General features: G+C 36.7%; 1 protein-coding gene across 1 annotated transcript in view; it reads left to right on the top strand.

Annotated features, from left to right (window-relative positions):
- Nucleotides 1–1,182: 1,182 nt before the first annotated feature.
- MALRD1 (MAM and LDL receptor class A domain containing 1) overlaps nt 1,183–27,827 on the top strand; it is a 774,784-nt gene continuing 748,139 nt past the window's right edge. Inside the window, exon 1 of the mRNA XM_042948257.1 lies at nt 1,183–1,360. Within this exon, the coding sequence (XP_042804191.1) occupies nt 1,183–1,360 (178 nt within the window). The remainder of the gene's footprint in view (nt 1,361–27,827) is intronic.

Consider the following 27,827-nt stretch of genomic DNA (forward strand, 5'->3'; position numbering starts at 1 on the left):
AGAGAGGGAGACACAGAATCAGAAACAGGCTCCAGGCTCCGAGCCATCAGCCCAGAGCCTGACGCGGGGCTCGAACTCACGGACCGCGAGATCGTGACCTGGCTGAAGTCGGACGCTTAACCGACTGAGCCACCCAGGCGCCCCTCATGGGGTAGCTTTGTTTCTCGTGGTTATATTGCAGAAATGACAAAGTGGTTGAGAAAGAGCTTCAATATGCCTTTAAGAAATCAAATGTAAAGGGACATTTTGAATATTCAACTTCATATGATTTCTATGATTATTAAGCTTCATGGAATTTTATTATGAATACATCAGTGTGTCCCAAACTTCAGAATACTGTTCATTGTGAATATGCATTCTGCAATCATGTTTTGGTTGTGCAGCAAATTAAGATGAGCTGACAAGAGGATCAGGGTGCTAGACAACCAAGAATACTGCCCTCGGCCGTCGGAAACTTGCCTTCTAGTTTCTAACCCCAAGTTACTGTATTTCCCCATAAATACCCTTAACTTCTTTGGGCGCCCAAGTTGTGTGATATCTAAAACAATGACTTCCAATGTCCCTCCCGCTTTTAAAATCCTATGGTTCTCAATTCATCCAAACAAGCAGTACAGGGTTTCTGTCTAATAGCTAAGGATCTGCATTTCATGCTCACAGAGAGATTCTAATAATCAGGCCTGAAATATTTTAATAAGTTTCAGCAACCACAATGATGTTCTAAATTACATGAATGCAATTAAAGAGGCATAGGAATTAATATAGCACATTGCTATGTGACGTATAACTTTATTGTAGCCCCACACCATTTATGTGCCTGCCCTTTGGTTCTTAAAATTTTCTTTCAGGAGATAGCATGGTCATAAAGGCTGACATTGTTTAAATAGGACATACACAGGGCAATAAATATCCATGTTTAGCTAGATACAGAAATGGTGCAATTGCTCAGGTTAAATATTTTCTAAAGACACTCCTCTGAAAGAGTAAGTGAACTGCTTTGGGAGTCACTTGTTAGAGTTGCAGGCATTTACCAATAGTTACCCGCTGGCTCGTAAGAGTAAGAGGCAAATCTGGAAAAAGAAAGAGTAGGGAAAAGAGAAACGATGTTTCTGATTATGGATTCATCCATTACAACTGCCTGATCTCCCAGAGACCTATCAAGTGCTGCTCTTCTGCTTGGCCGAAATGGTAGCATTCCCAAGGAATGAAGCTTTTTGTTTCCTTTGGATTTCTTGTGTTTTCGTCTCTCCGTGGGTTCAGCAAGGAACCGAAGCCTTTCAGTGTAGCAATGGGTTGTCCTTGCCTCCTGACAACGTGTGTGACTTTACAGATCAGTGTGGGGACAGGAGCGATGAACAGCAGTGTAAGTGTCATTCTTCTCCTTTCTCCGGTTTCAGTTCCACCTTCAAACCAGGGGCTGATGGGCAGTCCAGGGAGATTCGGCTAGATACCTGGCCCGTATGGACTTCACGGACACGCCTCTAGTGTCAATCAGAAACTAAAATATACTTTTTAATAAAGAGATGGGTTCATACATCAAAATGACTCTACTTAAACAATATACAATTGCTAAGATTCCAGCTGGAGGGAATGTATTTTAAACCAGTTTTTACGGATTATACAAAAAGTGATAAGCAGTAATATCACTTTTAATGTATTAGGGAAGCAAAATTCAAAAGCTCATTGCTGAAGCTTAAAAATGCTGTGATGGAAATGATGAGCTTAAACTTAGATTCAATATGGAAATGTTCAAAATGAATTTTAGGTTGGATGAGTAGATTTTATTTTTGCTCATAGGACACTAGCTCCAAGTGAGTTGGTACGGATTTGCACACACAGCACAACTCTGGCCTGTATCCTTTGATTCTGGGGCACAGGAAACAGCACCAGCTTGCGAGTGCAGGACCTAGATTTGGATCCCGCATAAACCATGTGCTAATTGTGTGATCTTGTACCTCCTTCTCATTACAAATGGTTGTAAAGGAAGATACATTGACTCTCAGCAGTGGGAAGATGCTCCATTGCTTACTGGTCTAGTATGAAAAAGGAGCCTGTTCACCAAGGAAAGACATGGGCGAAGATGTGTATGTTTCTCTGGTTTCCCTTGTAATGTGACATCTTGAAGGAATATTGCATGTCATCAGTGGAACTCGTGCTTTTCTTACAATACGATCACCCTTTGTAAACCACATTTTCATCAAGTTAAATTGGTTCACTGTGGTTCAGAGTAACTATTGAGTCAATTACCTGGAGGCACTAATTCTAGTATTTTAGAGCACCTTGTGCTTTTCTTTTTTTTTTTTTTTTTTTTTCCCCCGGATGCTATGTGAATCCATGTTTATAGAATTGTTCATTTTCTTCTGCTAAAACAAGTTTCTATATATTCAGTTTTGCTATTGTTGTCCTCCAGTTACATATTCAGTTGTTATGATCTTAGAACAAGAACAGTGAATAGTGAAAAATTTCTTCTCTGCAGAAGAAAACGAGCTATTGATCTGTCTCCCATAGTTTGGGACACCGATGGTGCTGTTAGTGACTGTTAAATACAAAATGCAGCCGAAGACAGGGATTCATCTATATGTGTCCAATTTACCCAGAGAGGCTGAATGTGGGTGTACTGTCCGTCTCTGACCTGCCTAGGAAAGCCCTCACTGCTCTTTGGTGAGCAGCAAAGAGGAACCACTTGGCTGGTTTGACAAGTGCAAAGTCCCTTCCGCTATTAATCTCTACGCAGCTTCCCTTAGCACGCTTGCTGTGATAACATGCACGGGCCTACTTCAGGAAAGGTTAATGTGAAAGAAGGAGGGAGCAGCTGAGTGCGAAAGGTCTTGACTGCATGAAAAATTCTAATAACTCATGGCTGTGGAGGAAAATGAAGGAACAGATCTGTCGAATAAACAGATTTCGTTTTCAGCATTACATTAGGAGATCACCTTTTGGCGTTTCGCTTTTCATTTTCATTTCTGAGAAGTTTCCACTTTGGTATTTTATTTCAAATGTGGACCATAACCTGTAGATAAAATCAAGAATCGCTTTGAAGTGTGAGTTTCTTTTGTACACCACAGTAGGGGGGAAATACTGTGAAGGAATAATGATGGCCAATTTTTCCCCTAAAATTTTGTGATGCGAAACTTATGGATGAGATATTTTTTTTAAAGCTAACTTTATAATGATGGTAAAATAGCTACTTTTTGAAAAAAAAAATCAGTCTGTGCCCCTTTTTAGCATCCAAATGGTGTGACCTTTAAAGAAATAGATTACTATGTTGACTTTCCTTAATGAAATTGGCATAGTTGAATTTCAGATGCAACTGATCCTATTAATAGGTTTTTGAGAATTTTCTTATTTTACATGATGGGTCTCTTTTTTCAGAGTACTTGAACCTGTTGGTTTGACTCACAATTATTTTTTTAAGATATGAGGTTTATTTAGAAAGACTGAATCTTCACAATGAAATAAATTCTATTTATATCAAGCACTTAATATATAGTGATCAAGAAAAATAATTTTTAGGTATAACAACTGTTTGGCTCTAATGTTGACAAGAGTTCTTCTTCATTATAATTTATTGACATCCTGAGTCAAGGAAATAAATGCTGTAGTACTGGGTATCTTGTTTCATTTTTAAAAATTTTTAAAAATTTATTTATTTGTTTTGAAAGAGAGAGAAAGAGAGAAAGGGAGAGTCTCAGGGAGGGGCAGAGAGAGAGAGAGAGAGAGAGAGAGGGGGAGGGAGTCTCAAGCAGGCTCTGCACCATCAGCACAGAGCCCAACGTGGGGCTCGAACTCACAAACAAAACCATGCAATCATGACCTGAACCAAAAGCGAGAGTCAGACGTTCAACTGGATGAGCCACGCAGGTGGCCCCTGGGTATTTTGTTTTAAAATCATGTTCCAAGCATTGCATTGTCTGCTTCCTTGCTGACCCCCATTGCCCATTTTCCCTCATTCTCTTTGATTTGTATGTTTATTTTAATATCAGAATCATATCAAGTATAGAGAGAGTCTAGCTTCTCTCCTAGCAATTTCTCAAAATTATTTGAGTACAAAGGCTTTACTCTTGTATTTTTACTTGGAGATAAAGATAGTAGTCTTGCTTATATTGCTACCATTCAGATCCAAGTCAACCAGAAGATTATAAACTGTTGATACAATGTGGAGGTATATCCCATGCAACGGATCCTCACCACTGAAGTGTTGTCAGAAAATATTCTTAGATAATTACTTTTGCATACCAGAAGTTCGTACTAAAATTCACTGTTATATATTCACTTGCAGAGGTAAATTGACTGTGACTCAAAAGAAAAACATATATATTCCGTTAATCTGGCATTTTTTTCTCCTACCTACATGTCATACTTAAGAACTTCCCATTTGGTCTAGTATTTTTTATAGGGAATTGGTGTCTATTTTTAGACTTTGATTGGATGGGATACATCACAAGGTTTTGAGGTTTTACTTTATTTCTTTTGCACACTTTTTCAATTTAGAAACAAGAGTTTTTTTTCAAAAGGTACTGACTTTTTATAAATCTAATTTTTTATGTGAAATAGGTAAAGATTACCTTAGAGGTGCGTTCTCAAAATCCGAGAGGTGACAGGGTTTAATCAGACGATGTTAAGTATAAACATTGCTTCCTCAATAGGGTGACATGTCAACTACCTGAAAAAGGAATTGGTTCATTGAAATACTTGAAGTTAAAGCATTAATAGAGTGAAATGTGAGATTTCACCTACAATGTTTAAGTTACTACTGCATTGTATGCAAAATGTTTGATGCGTATTTTCCTGAAACAACTAAAAATCCTAAGCAAAATGTCTTAGTTTGAGCTTCTATAACAAATACCATAACCTGGGTGACCTAAACAAAAGAACATTTAATTCTTAGAGTCTAGAGGCTGAGAAGTCTAAGATCAAAGGCTGGCAGGTTTCATGTCCGATGAAGGCGCTTCTCCTGGTTTGCTGAGAGCTGTTTTTCAGTGTCCTCACCTGGGGGGGCGGGGGGGGTGGTGGTGGTGGAGAACTCTTCCTTTTCTGTAAAGGCACTAATCCCATTATGAAGACTCCATAGTTGTGACCCAATCATCTCCTAAAGGCTCCACCTCCGAATACCATAACACTGGGGATTAGGGATTCAACATATGAATGTTGTACTTTGTTTATTTTGAGAGAGAGAAAGAGAGAATGTGAGCAGGGGTGGGGAGGCAGAGAGAGGGGACAGAATTCCAAGCAGGTTCTGTGCTTTGAGCACAGAGCCCTATGTGGGGCTCGATCTCAGGAATAGCGAGGTCATGACCTGAACTGAAATCAGGTCAGATGCTTGACCGACTGAGTCACCCAGGTGCCCCTCAACCTATGAATTTTGAAGGGATACAAATATTCAGTCCATAGCACAGCAAAATTATATATGTGAGAAATCTAATAATAAATCTATAGAGCCTAGCTGAAGAAAATTATAAAAAATTACTGATGTATGGAAGACTCATGATAAGATTGTTTTCTTAATACGGTGTTTCAACAGTGTAAATAGATACATTTTAACGTTCATGAAATCAATCTAGTTAAATTCTAATACAGAGTATAACCAGGGTAAATTTTGGAATCTGATCAAAGGGACTTGGCAAGGTCATCCAGAAAAACGAGTGAGAATAGCTAGAAAGGGGGAGAAGAATTTGATTAACAACAGGGAATAACTTTTATTAGTAGGTTTGCAATAGGTATCATGTAAACTACCCCAACATTGTGGCAGTTCATGTTTAGAAAAGAATCTGATCACTAGAAATATTCAGCTTTCCTATATATAAGAAACATTAAGAAATATATCTATAATGTATTAAAAAATAATGGTGGCATTCCAAGTCAGTTTATAGTACTTCTTATAAGCCAAGCACTGTTAAGAAATTTCCATAGAGTATCTCATTTAATCTGCACCAAACACCAAGATAGTAGGAACTATTATAGGTCCCAACTTATAGCTTTATAAAATAAGGCTCAGGTAAAGTAAACTAAAATGCCAAAGGACACAGAGTTATTCAGTGGAAGGACTGACATTCACAGCCAATTGTCTGATTCTAGAACGCTTAACTCTAACCACCATACAACACTGACTGTGTTTTTATATGCAACAAATGAATATGAGGCAATTTCATGGAATAAATATCTTATTTACTCCACATATCAAGACTTCCAAAAGGTAAAGTGTTAAATGTGAAAAGTAAAGCCGTAGTCTTTATTGTTCTTGATGGTAAGTTTTGAAGTCAGGAAAAGTTTCTCTTTTGCTTTGAGGTATAATAAACCCTCAAAATATATTTGTTGAATATTGACATTGTATAAATATTCAGATGAGGAAGGGCCTTTTTATGCTTTACATGTAAAGAAGAAAGTACAAAAATCAGTAAATCAGAATATATAAAATGTAAAATAACAATTTCAGTGCATCAAAAGCATTGTAAATAAAATGAAAGAAGAACAATGTTTTTAATGTATTTGACAAATAGTTCTCTTCCAGGTAAATATGTCAAATGAAAGATGCATTCTCTGATAGAAATATGGGTAAAAGTCCTGAAAAGGCAACTTGTAAAACTTACAGAAAGGGAAACAACCACCTATGATCAACTTCACTGTCAATCATATGTCACAGTCGAAAACCAAAAGCTCCCAATATTTTAAAAATTAATTAAACATAAATTACAAAAAGGAATGTCCATGTTTGTGAAGGGTATGAGAACATGAGAATTTTTATATACTGTCGGCAGGAGTAGTACAAACTCTTACATTTTTGATAGTGTCTTTGAAATATGAATAAGATGTTTAAAGCGTTCATACCCTTTGACTAGTAATTTCACATATAGGAATTCATTCCAAGAAAGCATTTAGAAAGAGTTCATGTCAAAGGTGTCATCATAGCATTATTTAAGATGGTGGGTGGGGCACCCGGATGGCTCAGTGGTTGAGCATTTGACTTCGGCTGAAGTCACGATCTCATGGTTTGTGGGTTGGAACCCCATGTTGGGCTTTGTGCTGACAGTGAGGAGCATGCTTCAAATTCTCTGGGTTCTCTTGCTCTCTGCCCCTCCTCCGTTTGAGTGCGTGTGCGCTCTCTCTCCCTCTCTCTCTCAAAGATAAACATACATCTAAAAAAATGCTGGAAATTGCAAATAATGTAATTTCATAATATTAGGTTAATGCTTAAAGAAGTTCGGATACATCTATACTTTGGACATCTGCGTGCCATCTATCATTTTCAATACTACTTAAAAATGGGGAAAAGCTCATGATATATTGTCAAAGGAAAAATTACCATTACTGATCAATACATACACTTAAAAATATAGTATGGCATTGCCTATAAAATATTAGATAGGATAGGCGCACCTGGTGGGACAGTCAGTTTAACATTTGATTCTTTTCATTTATTTATTTATTTATTTATTTATTTATTTATTTTTATTTTATTTATTATTTTTTGTTTTTAATATATTAAATTTATTGTCATATTGGTTTCCATACAACACCCAGTGCTCATCCCAAAAGATGCCCTCTTCAATGCCCATTATATCCCCTCCCCTCCCTCCCACCCCCCATCAGCCCTCAGTTCTCAGTTTTTAACAGTCTCTTATGCTTTGGCTCTCTCCCACTCTATCCTCTTTTTTTTTTTTTTCCTTCCCCTCTCCCATGGGTTTCTGTTAAGTTTCTCAGGATCCACATAAGAGTGAAACCATATGGTATCAGTCTTTCTCTGTATGGCTTATTTCACTTAGCATCACACTCTCCAGTTCCATCCACATTGCTACAAAAGGCCAGATTTCATTCTTTCCCATTGCCACGTAGTATTCCATTGTGTATATAAACCACAATTTTTTTTATCCATTCATCAGTTGATGGACATTTAGGCTTTTTCCACAATTTGGCTATTGTTGAGAGTGCTGCTATAAACATTGGGGTACAAGTGCCCCTATGCATCAGTACTCCTGTATCCCTTGGGTAAATTCCTAGCAGTGCTATTGCTGGGTCATAGGGTAGGTCTATTTTTAATTTTCTGAGGAACCTCCACACTGCTTTCCAGAGTGGCTGCACCAATTTGCATTCCCACCAACAGTGCAAGAGGGTTCCCGTTTCTCCACATCCTCTCCAGCATCTGTAGTCTCCTGATTTGTTCATTTTGGCCACTCTGACTGGCGTGAGGTGATATCTGAGTGTGGTTTTGATTTGTATTTCCCTGATGAGGAGCGACATTGAGCATCTTTTCATGTGCCTGTTGTCCATCCGGATGTCTTCTTTAGAGAAGTGTCTATTGATGTTTTCTGCCCATTTCTTCACTGGATTATTTGTTTTTTGGGTGTGGAGTTTGGTGAGCTCTTTATAGATTTTGGATACTAGCCCTTTGTCTGATACGTCATTTGCAAATATCTTTTCCCATTCCATCGGTTGCCTTTTAGTTTTGTTGGTTGTTTCCTTTGCCGTGCAGAAGCTTTTTATCTTCATGAGGTCCCAATAGTTCATTTTTGCTTTTAATTCCCTTGCCTTTGGGGATGTGTCAAGTAAGAAATTTCTGTGGCTGAGGTCAGAGAGGTCTTTTCCTGCTTTCTCCTCTAGGGTTTTGATGGTTTCCTGTCTCACATTCAGGTCCTTTATCCATTTTGAGTTTATTTTTGTGAATGGTGTAAGAAAGTGATCTAGTTTCATTCTTCTGCATGTTGCTGTCCAGTTCTCCCAGCACCATTTGTTAAAGAGACTGTCTTTTTTCCATTGGATGTTCTTTCCTGCTTTGTCAAAGATTAGTTGGCCATACTTTTGTGGGTCCAATTCTGGAGTCTCTATTCTATTCCATTGGTCTATGTGTCTGTTTTTGTGCCAATACCATGCTGTCTTGATGATGACAGCTTTGTAGTAGAGGCTAAAGTCTGGGATTGTGATGCCTCCTGCTTTGGTCTTCTTCTTCAAAATTGCTTTGGCTATTCGGGGCCTTTTGTGGTTCCATATGAATTTTAGGATTGCTTGTTCTAGCTTCGAGAAGAATGCTGGTGCAATTTTGATTGGGATTGCATTGAATGTGTAGATAGCTTTGGGTAGTATTGACATTTTGACAATATTTATTCTTCCAACCCATGAGCACGGAATGTTTTTCCATTTCTTTTTATCTTCTTCAATTTCCTTCATAAGCTTTCTATAGTTTTCAGCATACAGATCTTTTACATCTTTGGTTAGATTTATTCCTAGGTATTTTATGCTTCTTGGTGCAATTGTGAATGGGATCAGTTTCTTTATTTGTCTTTCTGTTGCTTCATTATTAGTGTATAAGAATGCAACTGATTTCTGTACATTGATTTTGTATCCTGCGACTTTGCTGAATTCATGTATCAGTTCCAGCAGCCTTTTGGTGGAGTCTATCGGATTTTCCATGTATAATATCATGTCGTCTGCAAAAAGTGAAAGCTTGACTCCATCTTTTCCCATTTTGATGCCTTTGATTTCCTTTTGTTGTCTGATTGTTGATGCCAGGATTTCCAACACCGTGTTAAACAACAGCGGTGAGAGTGGACATCCCTGTCGTATTCCTGATCTCAATGGGAAAGCTCTCAGTTTTTCCCCATTGAGGATGATATTTGCTGTGTGCTTTTCATAAATGGCTTTTATGATGTTTAGTTATGTTCCTTCTATCCCGACTTTCTCAAGGGTTTTTATTAAGAAAGGATGCTGAATTTTGTCAAATAGCATTTGATTCTTGATTTCAGTTCAGGTTATGATCTCACAGTTTGTGAGATTGAGCCCCCAGTACAGTTCTGCACAGACAGTGTGGAACCTGCTTGGGATTCTCTCTCTCCCTCGTCTCTGCCGTAACTCTGCTCTCACTCTCTCTCTCTCTCTCTCTCTCTAAAATAAATAAGTAAACTTTAAAAAGCACTAGACAGAATAATGGTATGTGTTGGACTTATTATTGACTTTTTTTGTGCATATTTATCTGTCAACTTTTCTAAAATGGCATATATTGTTTTTAAAATGAAAATAAAATGGCATTTTACAAATAATAAATAGCTTTCTGTTAGCTGCTCTATTGTGCTTATTATAGAAGTGAAGCAAAGTCATATTAGACATGTAGGTGACATGATGCTGACCAGAATTCCTTTAGTCTCTTTCTCCTATCTCTTTTTTCCCTCAAAACTCAACTGTGACTTATGATTGCCAGTGAAGTTGATCACTTCATCATGTGTGGTTGTTTCCCTTTCTGAAAGTTTTGTGAGTTGCCTTTTCAACTTTTACCCATATTTCCATGAGAGACCACATCTTTCATTTGATATATTTACCTGAAAGAGAACTATTTGTCAAACACATTGAAAGCATTGTTCCTCTTTCATTTTATTTGTAACACTTTGATATACTGAAACTGTTATTTTATATATTCCAATTTACTGCTTTTTCAATTTTTCTTCTGCCTGGGCATCACAGGCATAACTGTGGAATTCACCAAAATACACAGTCACAGCATCGGGCTCCACTGGGGAGCAAATAGTGAGACTATGAAGAATTATCTTCATATTCCAAAAGTTGGAATTTGTGTCTGAATTTTTAGGTAAGCCCAGAGAAATACTCATTTTGGGTGTGGGGGAGTGGGGTTAAGATACAATATTCTGATTTGGTTTCAGATGGGAACAGGTCCTCATTCTAGAATTCTAGTCCTTAAGATGACCCAAGAGGGTTGTAGGTTTTAGATTCATAAGACCTTTACGAAAGCACCCCAAATCTTCGAAGGCTCCAGTCTTTGCCGACATGGGTGTGAGCCTTCCAGAGCTGCCAACAGTTTCATTAATATTTTGAAGGAGGTCATGGAAAAGCAAAATATTAACTTCATAAGGAAAGGAAATTTGCCTCGCTCACCCCATTTCCTAGAAGACTGATTGGCACATAGAGTCCATAAATATTAGACTGGCTAATTACTGGTTTGCTAACTGGTTGGATTTATCTGCTGCACTGTTTTCTTTCATCGTGGAATTGGATGAAACTACTCGGTCTCAGAATGCAGTCCCTGCTTGTTCTGCAAACCCAAGTGTGCAAATTGACTTTGTCCAAGAAAGACATTTGGTTTATGAGTTCCCTTAAATATTTTCTTTGTTTTTTTTTAAACGTTTATTCATTTTTGAAAGATGGAGAGAGACAGAGCATGAGTGGGGGAGGTGCAGAGTGAGAGAGGGAGACACAGAATCAGAAGCAAGCTCTGGGCTCTGAGCTGTCAACACAGAGCCTGACAGAAGACTCGAACTCATGAACTGTGAGATCATGACCTGAGCTGAAGTCGGACACCCAACCAACTGAGCCACCCAGGTGTCCCAGTTCCCTGAAAAATGTTCAAAGACACCTGGTGACACCAAATAGAAGACTGTTTTTTCCACAAGCAAAATAGCTTCTGAAGCCAAAATATATACATAGTCAGAACTCCTGCAATTCTTGTCATCCTATGTACCTTCTCTGTCAAAAAACACCATTTCTACACGTGCATGTTGGCACTAAAGGCTTGGCTAGGAATCCTGAGAAAAGCTTTGCATTCTGTTTTTAAAGTTACCAAATTTATGAAGGCAATAACCTTGAATCACAACTTTTTAAATAAGTTTCCATAAAAGATGGAAATAAAATATAATGTTCTTTACTACCCAGAAATAATTTTGACTTTCAAGTGAATGCATAACTCTTGAAATGCTTGGTTGGATTTGGAAGAAAAATTTTGCTTATTTTGAAAGAAATTGAAAACCTATTTAGGGAAGGAAAAAAACATGACAGGAGTTTATTTGTTCCCAAATTAGTTTATGTCATGCAAAGTTCCTTCACGCAAGATGATATAACTTCCTATTAGAGTCCCTGTATTCACCATTATAGATACTACTGAAAAGCCATAAGACGCTTTGGCTAAGCTACTACTCTGGAATAGAAAATTATATGTAAACAGCTATGCGACATTTATAATACTCTAGTGAATACTGCTGTAGCCCGGAGTTAATGCCATGCCCTGTCAATATTTCTACAGAAATCACCAGGCACTCACAAACATTCCTTTGAACTTCTTTGAAGTTTACTAATCCTGAAACAATGTTAAAGTTTAAACATGGTTTGGGTATCCTTTTCTCATTGTCTTGATACTGTCAATGACTCAATTCTCATCAAAGACGGTCTCAATGACTTGAGAATAAAGGTGATTATATGACAAGAATCTAACCAAAATAATATTGGATAATTCTGGTGTGAGCTCTGAAAGTGCTAATTCCATTTGCCATCGTGTACCTTTGTGAGTTAGGATTTTTCCTGTTTCTGTCTCAATGAAAATATTAAAATTGGGGCGCCTGGGTGGTGCAGTCGGTTAAGCCTCCGACTTCAGCCAGGTCACGATCTCGCGGTCTGTGAGTTCGAGCCCCGCATCAGGCTCTGGGCTGATGGCTCGGAGCCTGGAGCCTGTTTCCGATTCTTTGTCTCCCTCTCTCTCTGCCCCTCCCCTATTCATGCTCTGTCTCTCTCTGTCCCAAAAATAAATAAAAAAAAAACGTTGAAAAAAAAAATTTAAAAAAAAATAAAATATTAAAATTAATTCAGTGTGAAAGATAAATATTTCCTTATAAAGATTAATTAATATTTTCAATTTATGAGGCCAAATAAGAGCAAACTCACTGAAATTTACTTTTCAGAATAATTAAATTTTATTTTTATTTAATTCGAAGATCTTAGATTCCTCTCATCCCTTGTAGGAACTGGCCATTGATTTTTATGTTAAACGAGAGTGAGGGAGATAATTTTTGTGGACAATGTTTTAATATGTTATCTACATGAAGGAAATAATTCTCTAAATAGTAAAATAAGTGGCATGTAAAATTTTTTGGCTATGTAATCCAGAGCTTTGCTCAAACGGGGAAGGAGTTAAAGACACTTAACAAACTTGGAATAGAAGGAAATTACCTCAACACAAAGTTTATATATGAGAAACCCACAGCTAACATCATACTCAATGTTGAAAGACTGAAAGCATTTCCTCTAAGATCTGGAACAAAGCGAAGATGCCATCTTTCATCTCTTCTATCAGTGTACTACTGAAAGTCCCAGTCAGAGCATTTAGACAAGAAAAGTATTCAAATTGGAAATGAACAAGTAAAATCATCTCTTCACAGAAAATGTGATCTTAATGTAGATAACTCAAAGGTTATTTTAAACAAACCTGTTAGAACAAATAAACAAATTTAGCAAAATTGCAAGATACAAAATCAATACACAAAAACCAGTTGTGTTTCTATATACTAACAATGACCAATCTGAAAAAGAGATTAAGAAAACAATTCCATTTACAGTAGCATCAAATGGAATAAAATACTTAGGAACCACCTCAATAGATGAAAAAAAAAAGCACTTGGCAAAATTCAACATCCATTTATGATAAAAACTCTTAACCAAATGGTTATAGCGGGATTGTATGTCAACATAGTAAAGGCTGTATGTGATGAACCCATACTAACATCATACTCAATGGGGAAAAACTGAAAACTTTTCTTCTAAAAGCAGGAAAGCTTTTCCTCTAAGACAAAGATGCCCACTCTTGCCACTTTTATTCAGAATAGTGCTTGAAGTGCTAGCCATAGCAATTAGGCAAGAAAAAGAAATACAAGGCATCCAAGAACTAAGATTGTTACTCTTTGCAGATGACATGATGCTGCATATAGAAAATCATAAAGACTCCACCAAAGGAACTATTATACCTACTAAATGAATTCAGTAAAATTGTAGGGTACAAAATTAATATACAGAAATTAGTTTCTACAAACTAATAGCAGACTATCAGAAAGAGAAATTAAGAAAACAGTGCAATTTACAATTGCATCAAAAAGAATAAAATACTTAGATAAATAACTTTACCCAAGATGTTGGAAGACCTTCTCTGAAAACCACAAGACATTGATGAAGAAATTGAAGGTGACACAAATAAGTAGAATGATATATTATACTCATGGATTAGAAGAATTAACATTGTTAAAATGTCCATACTACCTAAAACAATTTATAGATTGAATGCAATCCTTATCAGAATATCAATGGCAGTTTTTTTTTACAGGACTAGAACAAATAATCCTAAAATTTGTGGGGAGCCATAGAAAAACCCAAATAGCCAAAGCAGTCTTGAGAAAGAAGAACAAAGCTGGAGGTATCATGCTCCCAGATTTTAAACTATACTACACTCCTATTACAATCAAAACACAATGGTACTCACGCACACACACACACACACAAATCGGACACATAAATCATTGGAATAGAATAGAGCACCCAGAAATAAATGTACACTTATATGGTCACTTAATGTATATAAAAAAAGACAAGTATATACAATGAAGAAAAGATATCTTCAATAGATGGTGTTGGGAAAATTGGGTTGCAGCATACAAAATAATGGAAATGGACCACTCTCTTACACCATATAAGCAAATGAACTAAAAATGGATTAAACGTTTAAATGTAAGACCCATAACCATAAAACTCCCGGAAGAAAACATAGGCAGTAAGATCTTAGACATGTCTTATAAATATTTTTTTTGATCTGTCTCCTCCAGCAAGGACAACAAAAACAAAAATAAACAAATGGGTTGACATCAAACTAAAAAACTTTTGCACAGTGAAGGAAGCCATCAACATAATGAAAGGACAACCTCTGAATGGGGGAAGGTATTCTCAAATGATATATCTGATATGGAGTTAACATTCAAAATATATGAAGAATTCATACAACACAATATCAAGAAACAAAAACATTTCAGTTAAGAAATGGGCAGAGGTGCCTGGGTGGCTCAGTCCGTTAAGTGTCCAACTTTGCCTCAGGTCATGATCCCACGGTTCGCAGGTTTGAGCCCCATGTTGGCCTCTGCTGACAGCTCGGAGCCTGGAGCCTGCTTCAGATTCTGTGTCTTCTTCTCTCTCTCTGCCCTTCCCCTGCCCACGCTCTGTCTCTCTCTCTCAAAAATGAAATAAACATTAAACATTTTTTTTTAAAGAAATGGGCAGAGGTTCTGAACGGACATTTTTCCAAACAAGACATAGATTTGGCCAACAGGTACATGAAAAGAAGCTCAACATCACTAATTGTCAGGGAAATGCTAATCAAAACAAGGAGACACTGTCTCACACCTGTCAGAATGGCCATTATCAAAAGACAATAAGTAACAAATGTTGGTGAGGATGTGTAGAAAAGGGAATCCTTCTGCACTGTTGGTGAGAATGTCAATTGGTATGGTCACTGTGGAAAACAGTGTGGAAGTTCCTCAAAAAGCTAAAAATAGAACTATCATGCGATCCCAAAACTCCATTTCTAGGTAGTTATCTGAAGAAGGTGAAAACACTAATTTGAAAATATATATGCACTGCTGTGTTCATCATAGCATAATTTAAAATAGCCAAGATATGGAAGCCACTTGTAGCAAGCAATAGATGAATGGATAAAAAGATGTGGTATATAATGAAATATTACTTAGCCATAAAAAAGAATGAAATCTTGCCATTTGTGATGACATGGATAAACCTAAAGGGTATTATGCTAAGTGACATAAGCTAGGCAGAGAAAGACAAATGCCATATGATTTTACTTGTATGTGGAGTCTAAAGGGCAAAACAAGTGAATAAACAGAATAGAAGAGAAACAGACTCATAGATATAGACAACAAACGGATGGTTGCCAGAGGGGAGAGGGACGAGGAGATAGAGGAAAATATGTGAAGGGGATTAAAAGGTACAGTCTTCCAGTTATAAAATAAAGAAGACATGGGGATGTAATGTATAGCATAGAGAATATGTAAGACAATAATGTAAAAATTTTGTACAGTGACAGATGGCAACTAGACTTTTGTGGTGATCATTTTGCAAGGTGTATACATATTGAATCACTATGTTGTACACCTGAAACTCATATAATATTGTATGTAAATGATACTTCAACAAAAATACATTTCTTCTTCCTCTACAAAATAAAACATAACCAAGGAGGCAAAAGACATGTGCATAGAAAACTAAAAATTATTGCTAAAAGAAATTAAAGAAGAAACAAATAAATGGAAAGACATCACATGTTCACAGATTGGAAGAATCAATATTTTTTTAGATGTCAGTATCATCCAAAGTGATGTACAGATTCGGTGTAATTCCTATCAAAATCCAGAGAATATTTTTTGTGGAAATAGTAAAATCCATTCTCGAATGCATATGGAATCTCAGGGGACCCCAAATGACCAAAACGATTTTGAAAAAAAAAAAAACCAAGCTATGGCCTTTATACTTCCTGATGTCAAAACTTGTTACAAAGCTACAGTAGTTATAAGAGTGTAGTGTTGGCATAAAGACAGACACATAAGCCAATGGAATAGAATAGTGAGCCCATAAATAAGCTTTCATATGTGCTCAAATGATTTTTGACAAGGGAGCCAAGACCATTCAGTAGAGAAAGAACAGCCGTTTGAATAAATAGTGTTGTAAAAACTGTATATCTCCATGCAAAAAAAAAAAAAAAAAATTAAAGTTGGGTCCCTACCTTACACTGTATACAAAATTGACTCAAAATGGGTTGAAAACCTAAATGTAAGAACTGTAAGTATAAAACTCTTAGAAGAAATCATGGGAAAAGCTTCACAATATTGGATTTGGCAATGATTTCTTGGATATGACGCCAAAATCATAGGTACCAAAAAAAAAAAAAAACCAACTGGATAAATTAGAGTTCATCAAAATGAAAAACTTTTGTGTATCCAAGGACACCAGCAGAATGACAGGCAATCCATGGAATCAGAAAAAAAATATTTGCAAGTCATATATCTGATATGAAGTTGATATGCAGAATACGTAAAGAACTCTCACAACAACTACAAACAACCTGATTTAATTTTTTAATGTTTATTTATTCTTGAGAGAGACAGAGTGCGAGGAGGGGAGGGGCAGAGAGAGAGGGAGACACAGAATCTGAAGCAGGCTCCAGGCTCTGAGCTGTCAGCACAGACCCCAACTCAGGGCTCACACCCACGAACTGTGAGATCATGACCTGAGCTGTAGTCAGACACTTAACCGACTGAGCCATCCAGGTACCCCCAAACAACCTCATTTAAAAATGAACACAGATTTGAACAGATATTTCTCCAAAGACAATATACAAATGTGAGTGAGCACATGAAAAGTTCAATATCACTGGTCACTAGGGAAAAGCAAATCAAAGTAAAAATGAGATTATCAGCTCATACCCATTAGAATGGCTATTATAAGCAAACAAACCCCCAGGAAATAACAAGTGTTGGCAAAGATGTTGAGATATTGGAACGCTTGTGCAATGTGGTGGGAATGCAAAATCTTTTAGCTTTTCTGCGAAATGGCAGATAATTAAAAGCAGAATTATTACATGATACAACAATACTATACTATATACTGTATACTGTATGGTGGGTGCCAGTAGAGTGGTGGGGTCAGGAAGGAGATAATGGGAAGTTAGTGTTATTGGGTATGGAGTTTCAGCTGGAACAAAAAAAAGACTCTGGGGTTGGATGGTGGCAATGGTTGCATAGCAATGTGAATGTATTTAGTACCATGGACCAGTACACTTAAAAATGGTTGAAAGGTACATTTTGTGTTGTGTATTTTGCCACACTTTTTCAGAAAAGAGCAGGACTCATCATTAAGACTACAATTGTGCCTCGTAGACCTTTTAGGAGGAAGAGAGATGTGCACTATTAATATAGGCCCAAGCAAAACTGTGAAATAAGTGGTTTGCTTTTAGTTTCTTCTACCTCTCCCTTTCTAGATTTTTCCTAATTCTGATATTTTCCGTCTTCTAAGAACTTTATATTGTGATGATATACCCAATCCTGAGGTCTGTACCAATTTCTTCACCATTACCACTGTTAAAAGTTTATTCTGTTCCTTCACATTTTCTCAGAAAAGTGCCCTACGTCAACTATCACTGAGGAATATAAGTTAATATTTTTCTTCCTGTGATGGTGTCAGTGATTGATTCTGAGGAACACTTCAGCGAATTTTTAATGCGAATCTGGCACTGTGGAAGACAATTCAGGGGATTATTGGGCCTTCTAAGCACCCTCAGATCACAACATGGAGACAGTCTCCTTCTTTGACTACAGCATGTCTGACCTTTGAGATCACAAATTGGAAAAATGATGAGTTCCACGCACTCAAATAGCCCAGGAACATGGATTCTACTGATAAGTTCTTGCACACTGCTCGTTATTGTTCCATATCCTGTCCAACTGTGGCCTTACTCAACACCATTTAGTGATGGCTGTGGAGGCAAAAATCTCTATGTAGGCAGATTTTAACAAATAGTTTCAGACTTGAATGTAGATGTGTGGCATATGGAATAAAAAGGCAAATCAGCTACAATTCAAGAAACATTGTTCAAACGGTTTAAAATATACAATTCTCTGTTGGGGGAAAATAAATTGAAAATTTTCGGATGCAATTTTTGAATAATCCAGTGGTTATTAGGAGTTTGTGATTTTTATAAGAATTACTTGAAAGTGTGTGCTCATTAGATTTATTTTATAACAAAAAGAACCCCTGTTGAGACTATTCCAAAGGAAAAATGTTCTATTTAGCTATTTTTCTAGTTTTAACACTTCCAGAAATCATTATCATAACCTTTATGTGTTAAAAAGAACAAAAGACATTGCAAATAGACATCAACGAAGTAATTGTAATGCAAAGTAGTTTCTTGGTATTTAAAAAATGTCTGACACTTACATGAGAATGTATGTACATTTTATACACACAATTGCTGAAACCTGGTGATAAAAACAGTTTAGAATACTTTAGAATCACAAATACATTGTTGTAAAAATTGCTGGGAACTACAGGAAATTTGAAAATATACTAATGCAGATACATGCATAGTTCATTGAATGACACGCACACATTTATACAAATAATTATATAGTTTAGTTCCTTTTTTGTTCAATCAGATTCTCTGGGTTATGAGAGGTCCATGAGGTAATAATTGGCGTATTCCGGATATTTTAAATATTTCAAAGGCCTTATGGCAATTGTAAATTTAGCCATGGTATGATTCATAGACTAATCAAATTTCTTAGCTTTTGGATGGGATGACATCAATTCTGTCTGGAAATACTGGTTCCCTCAGGCCGACTAGAAATTCTCATAGAACTTTGTAGGCTTTTGATAAAAATAGAACAGTGGACTAATAATTAGGCCTCAGAAGATGAGCTTTAAGAACTCATGTTCTGAGGTCAGAAAGACCTGGGTTCTAATGTTAGTGCCAGCGCTCACTAGCTAGTCTGTCTCGGGCGAGCTACTTTATGCCTTGTAATGACACATGGCCCAAGTTTCCTCACTTTTTAAAATCGAAGAAAATGCCTCCTTCATAAGGTTGATGTAAGGAATAAATAAACTACTGCAAATAGAATGCCTAGCACAGAACAAACTATTGTTTGTTCTTGATAAATTGTAGCTATTAAGATTCCTGTTATTACAGAATATAGCTGGACCATGAAATTTTTCAAAATAAGGGATCTAGGCGTAAAATAAATGAAATAGACCACCGGCAAGAAAGCACGTTTACTTAATGTCATTAAGTGATATTTCTAAATCAGCTTTGAGTACTCCTGTATGATCTCAAGAACATGCACCAGATCTATTATTATTATATAATATTTTGCCCGTAAGGAGCTTAAGTCAAATTATGATTTCGTGACTGGGTTGCCAAGCACAGCCTAACTATTAACCAGCATATCTATTCCCACAGTGGCTAATGCAACCAGTCAGGGCAAGAACAAACTTGTCAAAGGAAAATCTCCACAGTTGCTGAGAAGTATAGTCCAGCAGGGGCTATTTGTGGTTGAGATAATCTATTTTTTAGAGAGGGACCTTTGCAGATGTTGGATAATGAAATAAAGCCCTACCTGATTGTTATTGTGAACAACCAAATGTCCAAACCCTTCAGCTTCTACCAAGCCTCTTGGATCACTTAAACTCAGGACAAATACAAAAAGGGCCAGAAATCGCCTTTGTTGTGATAAAAGCACCCAGAATTCCAAGAACAATGATATGTAACAGGAAGGTGCTCTGTTTAGTTCCAGGAGTGCATCACAGCTATGGATCTTTGAGTTTCAGTCCTGGGTGATTTGGTCTGCCCACTCCTGAAATTCTGATATGCCTGGGGCATATCAAGGTGGAGTTGAAGATATAACAATCATAATTCCTCATATTTTATGGTTCTAAGAGTTGTATTTTATATGAATTATGTCATTAGATTCCCATAGCAATCATTTGAGCGAGAAAGGGCAGGATGTCATTATTCTAATCTTACATAGGAAGAAAAGGGCTTGCTGTGGTTAAGTGGTTTAGCTAAAGCACTTGGGTAATAGGAGACAAAACCGAGCTTAGGTCCTCAGTCTTCTGACCCTAAGTGGCCTTCTTTCTGTTTGACCACACGGGCTTCTGTGTGTGGTGATTTATTGGAATGTCATCTGCAGAAAAAGCTCTACATTAATAAAGTAGACTTAAAATGGGGAAAATAGTCCTTATGTTAATCTACTTCTGCCATTTGTGGCTAAGCTTTTTTTTTTCTATTATTGTCTGATTTCTTAAGCCAAATGGGGTTCTGAAAGCTCATTTTTTTCCTCTCTCAATTAGGCTCCAATTATGAAAGATGTGATTTTGAGAATGGGCTCTGTAGTATGACACAAGATCGGAGTCTGCAACCTGGTTGGACAAAGAGAAATGGGATGGCCGGTCACTCACTTCCATTTTATGATCACAGTGGTAATATGTCTGGTAAATGCTTCGAATTTCTTTCTTTTTTCTTTTCTTCTTTTTTGTTTTGGTCAAGTGGTTGATTATTTATATAGCAATTATTGGGTGATTGTATTTATCAATTATTATAATGTCTAACTTTATGCATTCTTTAACCACTTTCAAGATGTTTATTATATAAAATATCACATTGGATTCTCAAAATTGGGTTCCTGGGGTCCTAAAGGTCTATCTAAATAATCCTTGGGATTTTCTAGCTATTTTGACTCTTCATGGAAAATGTAAAATTTAATGTGATAATGCTACATAGATTAATTAATCATATTATTTTGCTCTTGGCTATGCTGATTTCAGCTCCCATGGGTTGCTCAGTAGTCCTTGAGGTGGCTCTGGGGCCAGACATTATTCATTTCTTTATTTGATAACTAACCAACTTCACATTCATTCGCCATTTTGTACCAGGTGATTAAGATATTTTAGTGAACAAAAATCAACTGTATGCCTTTCCTCATCTGATGGGCTTATACTTGATATGAAAAGAGGTCGTATATTGCCTGACATAACTAATTGAAGGCTGGTGATTTTTTTGTAAAAGTGATGCTTTTCTCAAATAAACACAATCAAATTTTAAATGTGAGTATTTCCCTAGAGATAATTTAAAGCAAGCCAATCTTTGGGTATTAGGCATTAATTCTTTGGAAACGTTTATGTATGTTTACAAATGTTTACATGCAATTCCACGAATACTTATACATGTGGAATTAGAATCCTGGCTCCATCATTTACAAGCTATATGATCTTGAGCAATTTACTTTTTTAAGCTGTGTTTTTCTCAGCTCTGAGGAGGGGAACAATGATCCTTAGTCTGTAGGTAGTTGATATAAGAGCTAAATGGGATGTTGTTGGTAAAACTTGCCATAAAACATCTGATATTCAAAAAAAGTTGCTATTTAGTACATTTCTGAATAATTTTGGTGTTCCTGACTTTAACTTCGATATAAGTGAACTGGAGTTTGTTACTTTGCTTGGCTTTGTTATTTTGTTTGGCAAAAATACTTTTTCAAAAATAACTGTTAACAATTGTTAGGAATAAGCCAATTTTATTCAAACAAGGGACCAACTTCACAAACAGGAGCAATGACTCACTGCAATATATAACATTTTTATTACATATCCAGTTATGTTAGATGGTGATGATATTGAATCTGGTTCCCAATTTTTAGCCATTGCAATACCTTGCCAGTTGTTTGATTCTGTGTATCTCTCCTTTAGAATCTCCCTGCTGCTTCTTTCTTTTACTTAAAAACTTTTCACAGCATACATTTACTTATCCTAGTCTTCTTCATGGACAGAATATCTGATATTTTATCTTTTTGTTGCCTATGGCTCTTGTTCTATTCTTCTTTTGGGCCTCCTCATCTTGGGAGTTAGACAACCAGGATCTCTGTCATTCTGCTTCCGGCTTCCCTCTTTCCTTCCCTCCTCCATTTCCTCCCTTTTTCTTTGTTTTTCTTCCTACTCTTCTCTCATGCTGATTTGTTTGATAGTCAAGAGATAAAATGGGGGCAATTCACATCAAAATTGTGATGTTATATAGACAGACACCATTGTAGTGAGATCACTTGGTCTGAGTTCAGAGCTCTGGAGTCAGGCTAGATGGGTTTGAACCCTGCCTGTCAAACTGCTAGTTATGTAGTCTCAATTTCCTTGTCTGTAAAGTGGGAATAATCATAAGAAAAGCCTCATAGGAAAAAGCGGCAAAATATTGCCTGGCAAAGTTATTGAAGGCTGATGATTTTAATAATAGTGATGCATCTCTTGTAACTACAATTAAATGCTAAAATATGAGTATTGTCTACATATAATTTTAAATAAGCAAATGTTCTGCCTTTAGATATTAGCTATTTGAAGATGTTTATAGAAAAATAATCTTATTGGAATCATGTCTTCATTCAAAAATCCTTATTTCATGAGTATTAATAAAATTTTTGATTAATTTACTCTTGAAATAATTTGGTAGTGCTCCAAAATAATATTTTTCATCATGTAATCAATGCCTTGAGAAGTTTTCAGAGCTAAGTTTGAAAATCTATCAGAACATTAAAAACATCACTGTGTCAATATTTGAAGTCTACTAAAGCTCAGGGCACAGTGATTAAAACATAATATTGATTTAAAAAAGTATATAGCATCACATTTAGATGAAATGGTATCACTACAAAAATTCAAATACATCTTTTCAACAATGGTAAAACTTTAATTAAAAAAAGAATTAAATATGAGTTTTTCTTGGAACTTATCAGAATATAGAGTTTTAAATAATTCTGAAGTTCAGGTGATATTAAGGGTGATACATGAGGTTGTTTTTTTTTTAATGTTTATTTATTTATGAGACACACACACACACACACAGAATCTGAAGCAGGCTCCAGGCTCTGAGCTGTCAGCACAGAGCCTGATACGGGGCTCAAACTCATGAATGGTGAGATCATGACCTGAGCCAAAGTTGGTCGCTTAACTGACTGAGCCAGCCAGTGCCCCTGTTCTCTATGGCCGCACCTGCAATGACCCATTGCTGGGCAGTTTTTTGATCATATGGGATTGCTGGGTAGCATATAATAGCTTTGAAAGTTTTGTTTACACTGTGTTTCTTAATTCATGGCCATATTAACTCTATTTTGCCTAGTAAGCTATAAGCAGGGTCTATATGTCCACTTATTTTTTATTTGTATGGCCCCTATCCCAGTTTATTACAGTTATTTCTAGCATATGAAAAGTTTCCAGAAAACTTTACTATAAATAGCCATATACCCACAATTTAGGTTATATATCTAAAATTACTGTATTTGTTTTATCAAATATCTATCTATCCATCTGCCAATCCATTTCTCCATTTATCAATCCATCATATTTTCAATGCATTCCAAAGAAGTTGCAGGAATCACTTTGCCCTAGTATACGAGTATCTAGACACAGCGGTCAACAAAACATGGCCTGTGGGTCATTTGCCTGTTTTTGTAAATACAGTGGGTTTTTTATAGCCTTTTTCTTAAAGTTTATGTATTTATTGTGAGAGGGAGAGAGAGAGAATCCCAAGCAGGCTCTGCACCGTCAGCATGGAGCCCGACTCGGGGCTCAAGCTCACTAACTGTGAAATCATGACTTGCGCCGAAACCAAGAATCAGTAGAGACACCCAGACACCCCGGAAGAAAGTTTTATCACAACCCAGGCCCTCCTACTCATTTACAAAGTGACTGTGGCTGCTTTTGTGCTATAACTTTGGAGTTGAGTGGTTGTGACAGAGACCATATGGTCCACAAAGCCTAAACTATTCGGCACTTTAAGAAAAAGTGTGTTTGCCCTGTGCTAGAATTCAATATTCATTACAGTTTTTTTTTTTTAATTTTGAGGTCATATTTACATTATATGCAAACACAATCATAAGTGTACTATTTGATAAGTTCTGACAAAGGCACTCACCTGTGCAACCTAAGCACCTCACAAAATGTAGAGCCTTATCGTCACGCCACAGAATTCCCTCATATACCTTCCTAGTCAACCTTTGCTCCCATCCTCCACTCCCAAGATAATCACTGTTTTAATTTCTTCTGCTGTGGGTTTGTCTTGCCTGTTCTGGAACTTCATATAAATCAACTCATAAAGTATACACACTTTGTTCAAAGTTTTCTTCACTTAGCCTAATGCTTCAGATTCATCCATGTTGTAGCATGTATCATGTATCATGAGTTCTTTCCTTTTTTATTGCTAGGTAGTATGCAATTATATGAATTTATTCATCCATTCTCCCATTGAAGGACATGTATGGTTTTTTCCTGTTTTGAAATATGATGAAGAAAACTGCTATAAACATTTCTATATAAGTCTTTGTGTCTTTCTGTTTTTAAATCTCTTGGGTAAATACATAGAAGTGAAATGCTGTGTCGATGTATGTTCAGTTTTATGAGAACTTCCAGATCTTTCTCTGAGGTGTTTCTAATTTAGTTTAAGTGGCTGGTTAATTTGGTTAGCCTCCAATGGAAGATGTTTTGTTTGTTGTGCGCAGCAGTTCAAATATCAATTCAGTTCTTTTAACCTTTACTAGAAGTACACCTTCCCTGCACATGCATGTTTTAATTTTAGCCAGAGATTTGGGTAGTTTTTTCATAGAACACAGGGTACCTCTTTTTCTGGCTCTCCTCTTCCCAGAATTCTTCCCTTTATTCATTGTGGACCTGGCTGTCCTAGCTTCCTTTGGTTGATTCTTCTGGCCAAGAAGAGAACAGTCTTTCTATCAGGATTTTAGCCGCAGGGCGCCTGGGTGGCTCAGTCGGTTGGCCGTCCAACTTCAGCTCAGGTCACAATCTCGCGGTCCTTGAGTTCAAGCCCTGCATTGAGCTCTGTGCTGGACAGCTCAGAGCCTGGAGCCTGCTTCCGATTCTATGTCTCCCTCTCTCTCTGCCCCTCCCCCTCTCACACTCTGTCTCTCACTCTCAAAAATAAATAAACATTTAAAAAAATTAAAAAAAAAAAAAGAATTTAGGCTCACACTCCAGCTACCACTGCAGCCTAACCTCAGGCCATAGCCCGAAGGAATCTACCTTGTTCTGATCCTTTCCTCCAAGTTTCTGTTCTCATAAAAATATGCCGCTTTGGTTTATCTTTAAAGCCTCCTGAGATCTCAACTTGTAGGTTTTTCTGTATAAGCGTTCTGTTTATCATTGGGTGTTCTCACATCAGCATATCTAAATTGTTCCATGCTGCCCTTTGTGAAGGGCACTAGGAACCATAATGTATTTCTGAATACTTACTTAGCGAGCTGCATTATTTAGACAGTGAGTTGTATTATTTTACTAATAAATAGCAGGAGACAAAAACTGGAAAGAACCTCCTATTCACTTCCTAGATCAAGTTTTCTCAGTCTTTATAGTCTTCATCTCTGAAATCAGTGAAAAGTTAATGTTCACTTGTTATTTTATATATTTATTATTTCCAACACTTTTTACTGAGGATCTACATTGCTCTGCATATATTATAGGACCTGCAGGTATAAGAGTGTAGAAGAACACAGTTCTTGTCCCAGTGAACTCGCAATCTAGTGATGGAGACATAAACCTTATACCTTTTCTGTTCTAGGAATCTGCATATTTTTCCTTCAAGGACCAGATAGTAAATAGTTTTGGCTTTTTAGATCATGCAGTTTATGTCCCAACTACTCAATTCTGCTATTACACTGTGAAAGTAGCCATTGGTAATACACAGAGATTAAGCATGGCTGTGTTATAATAAAACTTTATTGATGGACCCTGAACTTGATCATTCATATAATTTTCACATGTCAGAAAATATTTTTCTTTTAAACTTTTTCAACCATTTAACCCACGTAACAACCCTTAGCTCTCAGGCTATACAAAATCTGGTGGCAAGTGGGATTTATATATGAGTCATAGTTTGCTGTCAGTAAACATTAGTTGAGCATTTTTGCATCTGACAATATGCACTCCTGGGGATGCATGAGTATAAAATAAAATTCCTCCTCCAAGAGCTAACAAATAAATTATAATCTTAATTTTAGTGGTTAGTGTTCACTTTTGTAGCAAACATAGGTGAGGTGTACCTTGATGTATACTCTGATTCTGTGTAAGAATCAGTTTCATTATGCTATTACTTAAAAATTCACCTGAATTTTCAATTAAGGAGGAGATTTTATTTTAGTAGTTAAGCCTGTTCCCTACAATAAAATAAAAACAAGATTTGTATTATGGATGGAATTCAGTATATTCTTTTATTTATACAATAAAATATTATTATACAAATACAATATTATTATTTATTGTACAAATACAAATACAAAATATTATTATACAAAAACAATATAAATATTATTATACAAATACAATATTGAAAATTGTAGTTACACCATTTTAAAAGTAAAAAAATAATTAAACATGGAAAATTTATGCTTATGTACATGTATTTATATAACGTGGTGACAATTGTGAATTTCAGTTCAAAAGCTTTTTTTTAACCCTAGAGTGGGTAAGCCATCATGACAAATGCTGTGAATACTATAAAGACTATTGAAATATATGTTGCATATGATATGATCTCTTTGGAAAGCATTCTTGAGAATAAAACAATTAATTATAATACAGGGGAAATTTGAAAAATGCTGTGATGTTAGTCGGAGCGTATTATTCTGTGGATGTAGGCAAATTCTGACCCTGGGAAAAAAGCCACTCTAAATGGGAACTGATGTCATCACTTTTTTTTAAGTTTATATTTATTTTGAGAGAGAGAGCACATGCACAAGTGGGGGAGGGGCAGAGAGCTAGAGGGAGACGCAGAGAGAGAGACAGAGAGAGAGAATCCCAGGCAGGCTTCACACCGTCAGCACAGAGCCCGATGTAGGGCTCAAACCCATGAGCCCCAATATCATGACCGGAGCTGAAATCAAGAGTCGGACACCCAACCAACTGAGCTACCCAGGCACCCCCTGATGTCATCAGTTTAAGACAGGGCTTGAGAAGGGACTTGAGAGATGAGTGGTGTTCCAGTGAATAGGGAAGTGAAAGACATGATGTTTGCTACTGAAAGAACCACATAAGGACCATGTAGAGATGCTCGGTGTATCGGTGTGCTCAGGCAGCGATATACAGTCTGTTCTGGCTAGAGGATACTGTCTTTGGAAATGAAGATTAGGCCAAAAGTATATTTGGGAATGTCAAGGATTATGTCACCCAAAGGTTACTGATTTCGTGCCTCAGTACCATTGCCTTCCCTGTTTTCCCTCCTCTACCAACTCCTTCACAGTTGACGGTCCTCTTTCTGCTGCTGGCCAACCAGGCAGCAGAAATGAAAGACATTGATGGATGTGTGACAGTGTCTGAGAAGTTGCACAAAGAATTTCAAGGGCATACATATTTGGTACTTAGTGATTCATTCTGTCTCCGGTAGTATTTTGCAGAGAGCTTTATTTCTTCCACAAATTCTTTGATTGTCAAGCTAATAATATCAAGGTCCTGGATGTGCGCCTGCATGCATGTGCATTTTA

Source organism: Panthera leo, chromosome B4 (assembly GCF_018350215.1).
Source record: "Panthera leo isolate Ple1 chromosome B4, P.leo_Ple1_pat1.1, whole genome shotgun sequence".
Taxonomy (NCBI): Eukaryota; Metazoa; Chordata; class Mammalia; order Carnivora; family Felidae; genus Panthera; species Panthera leo.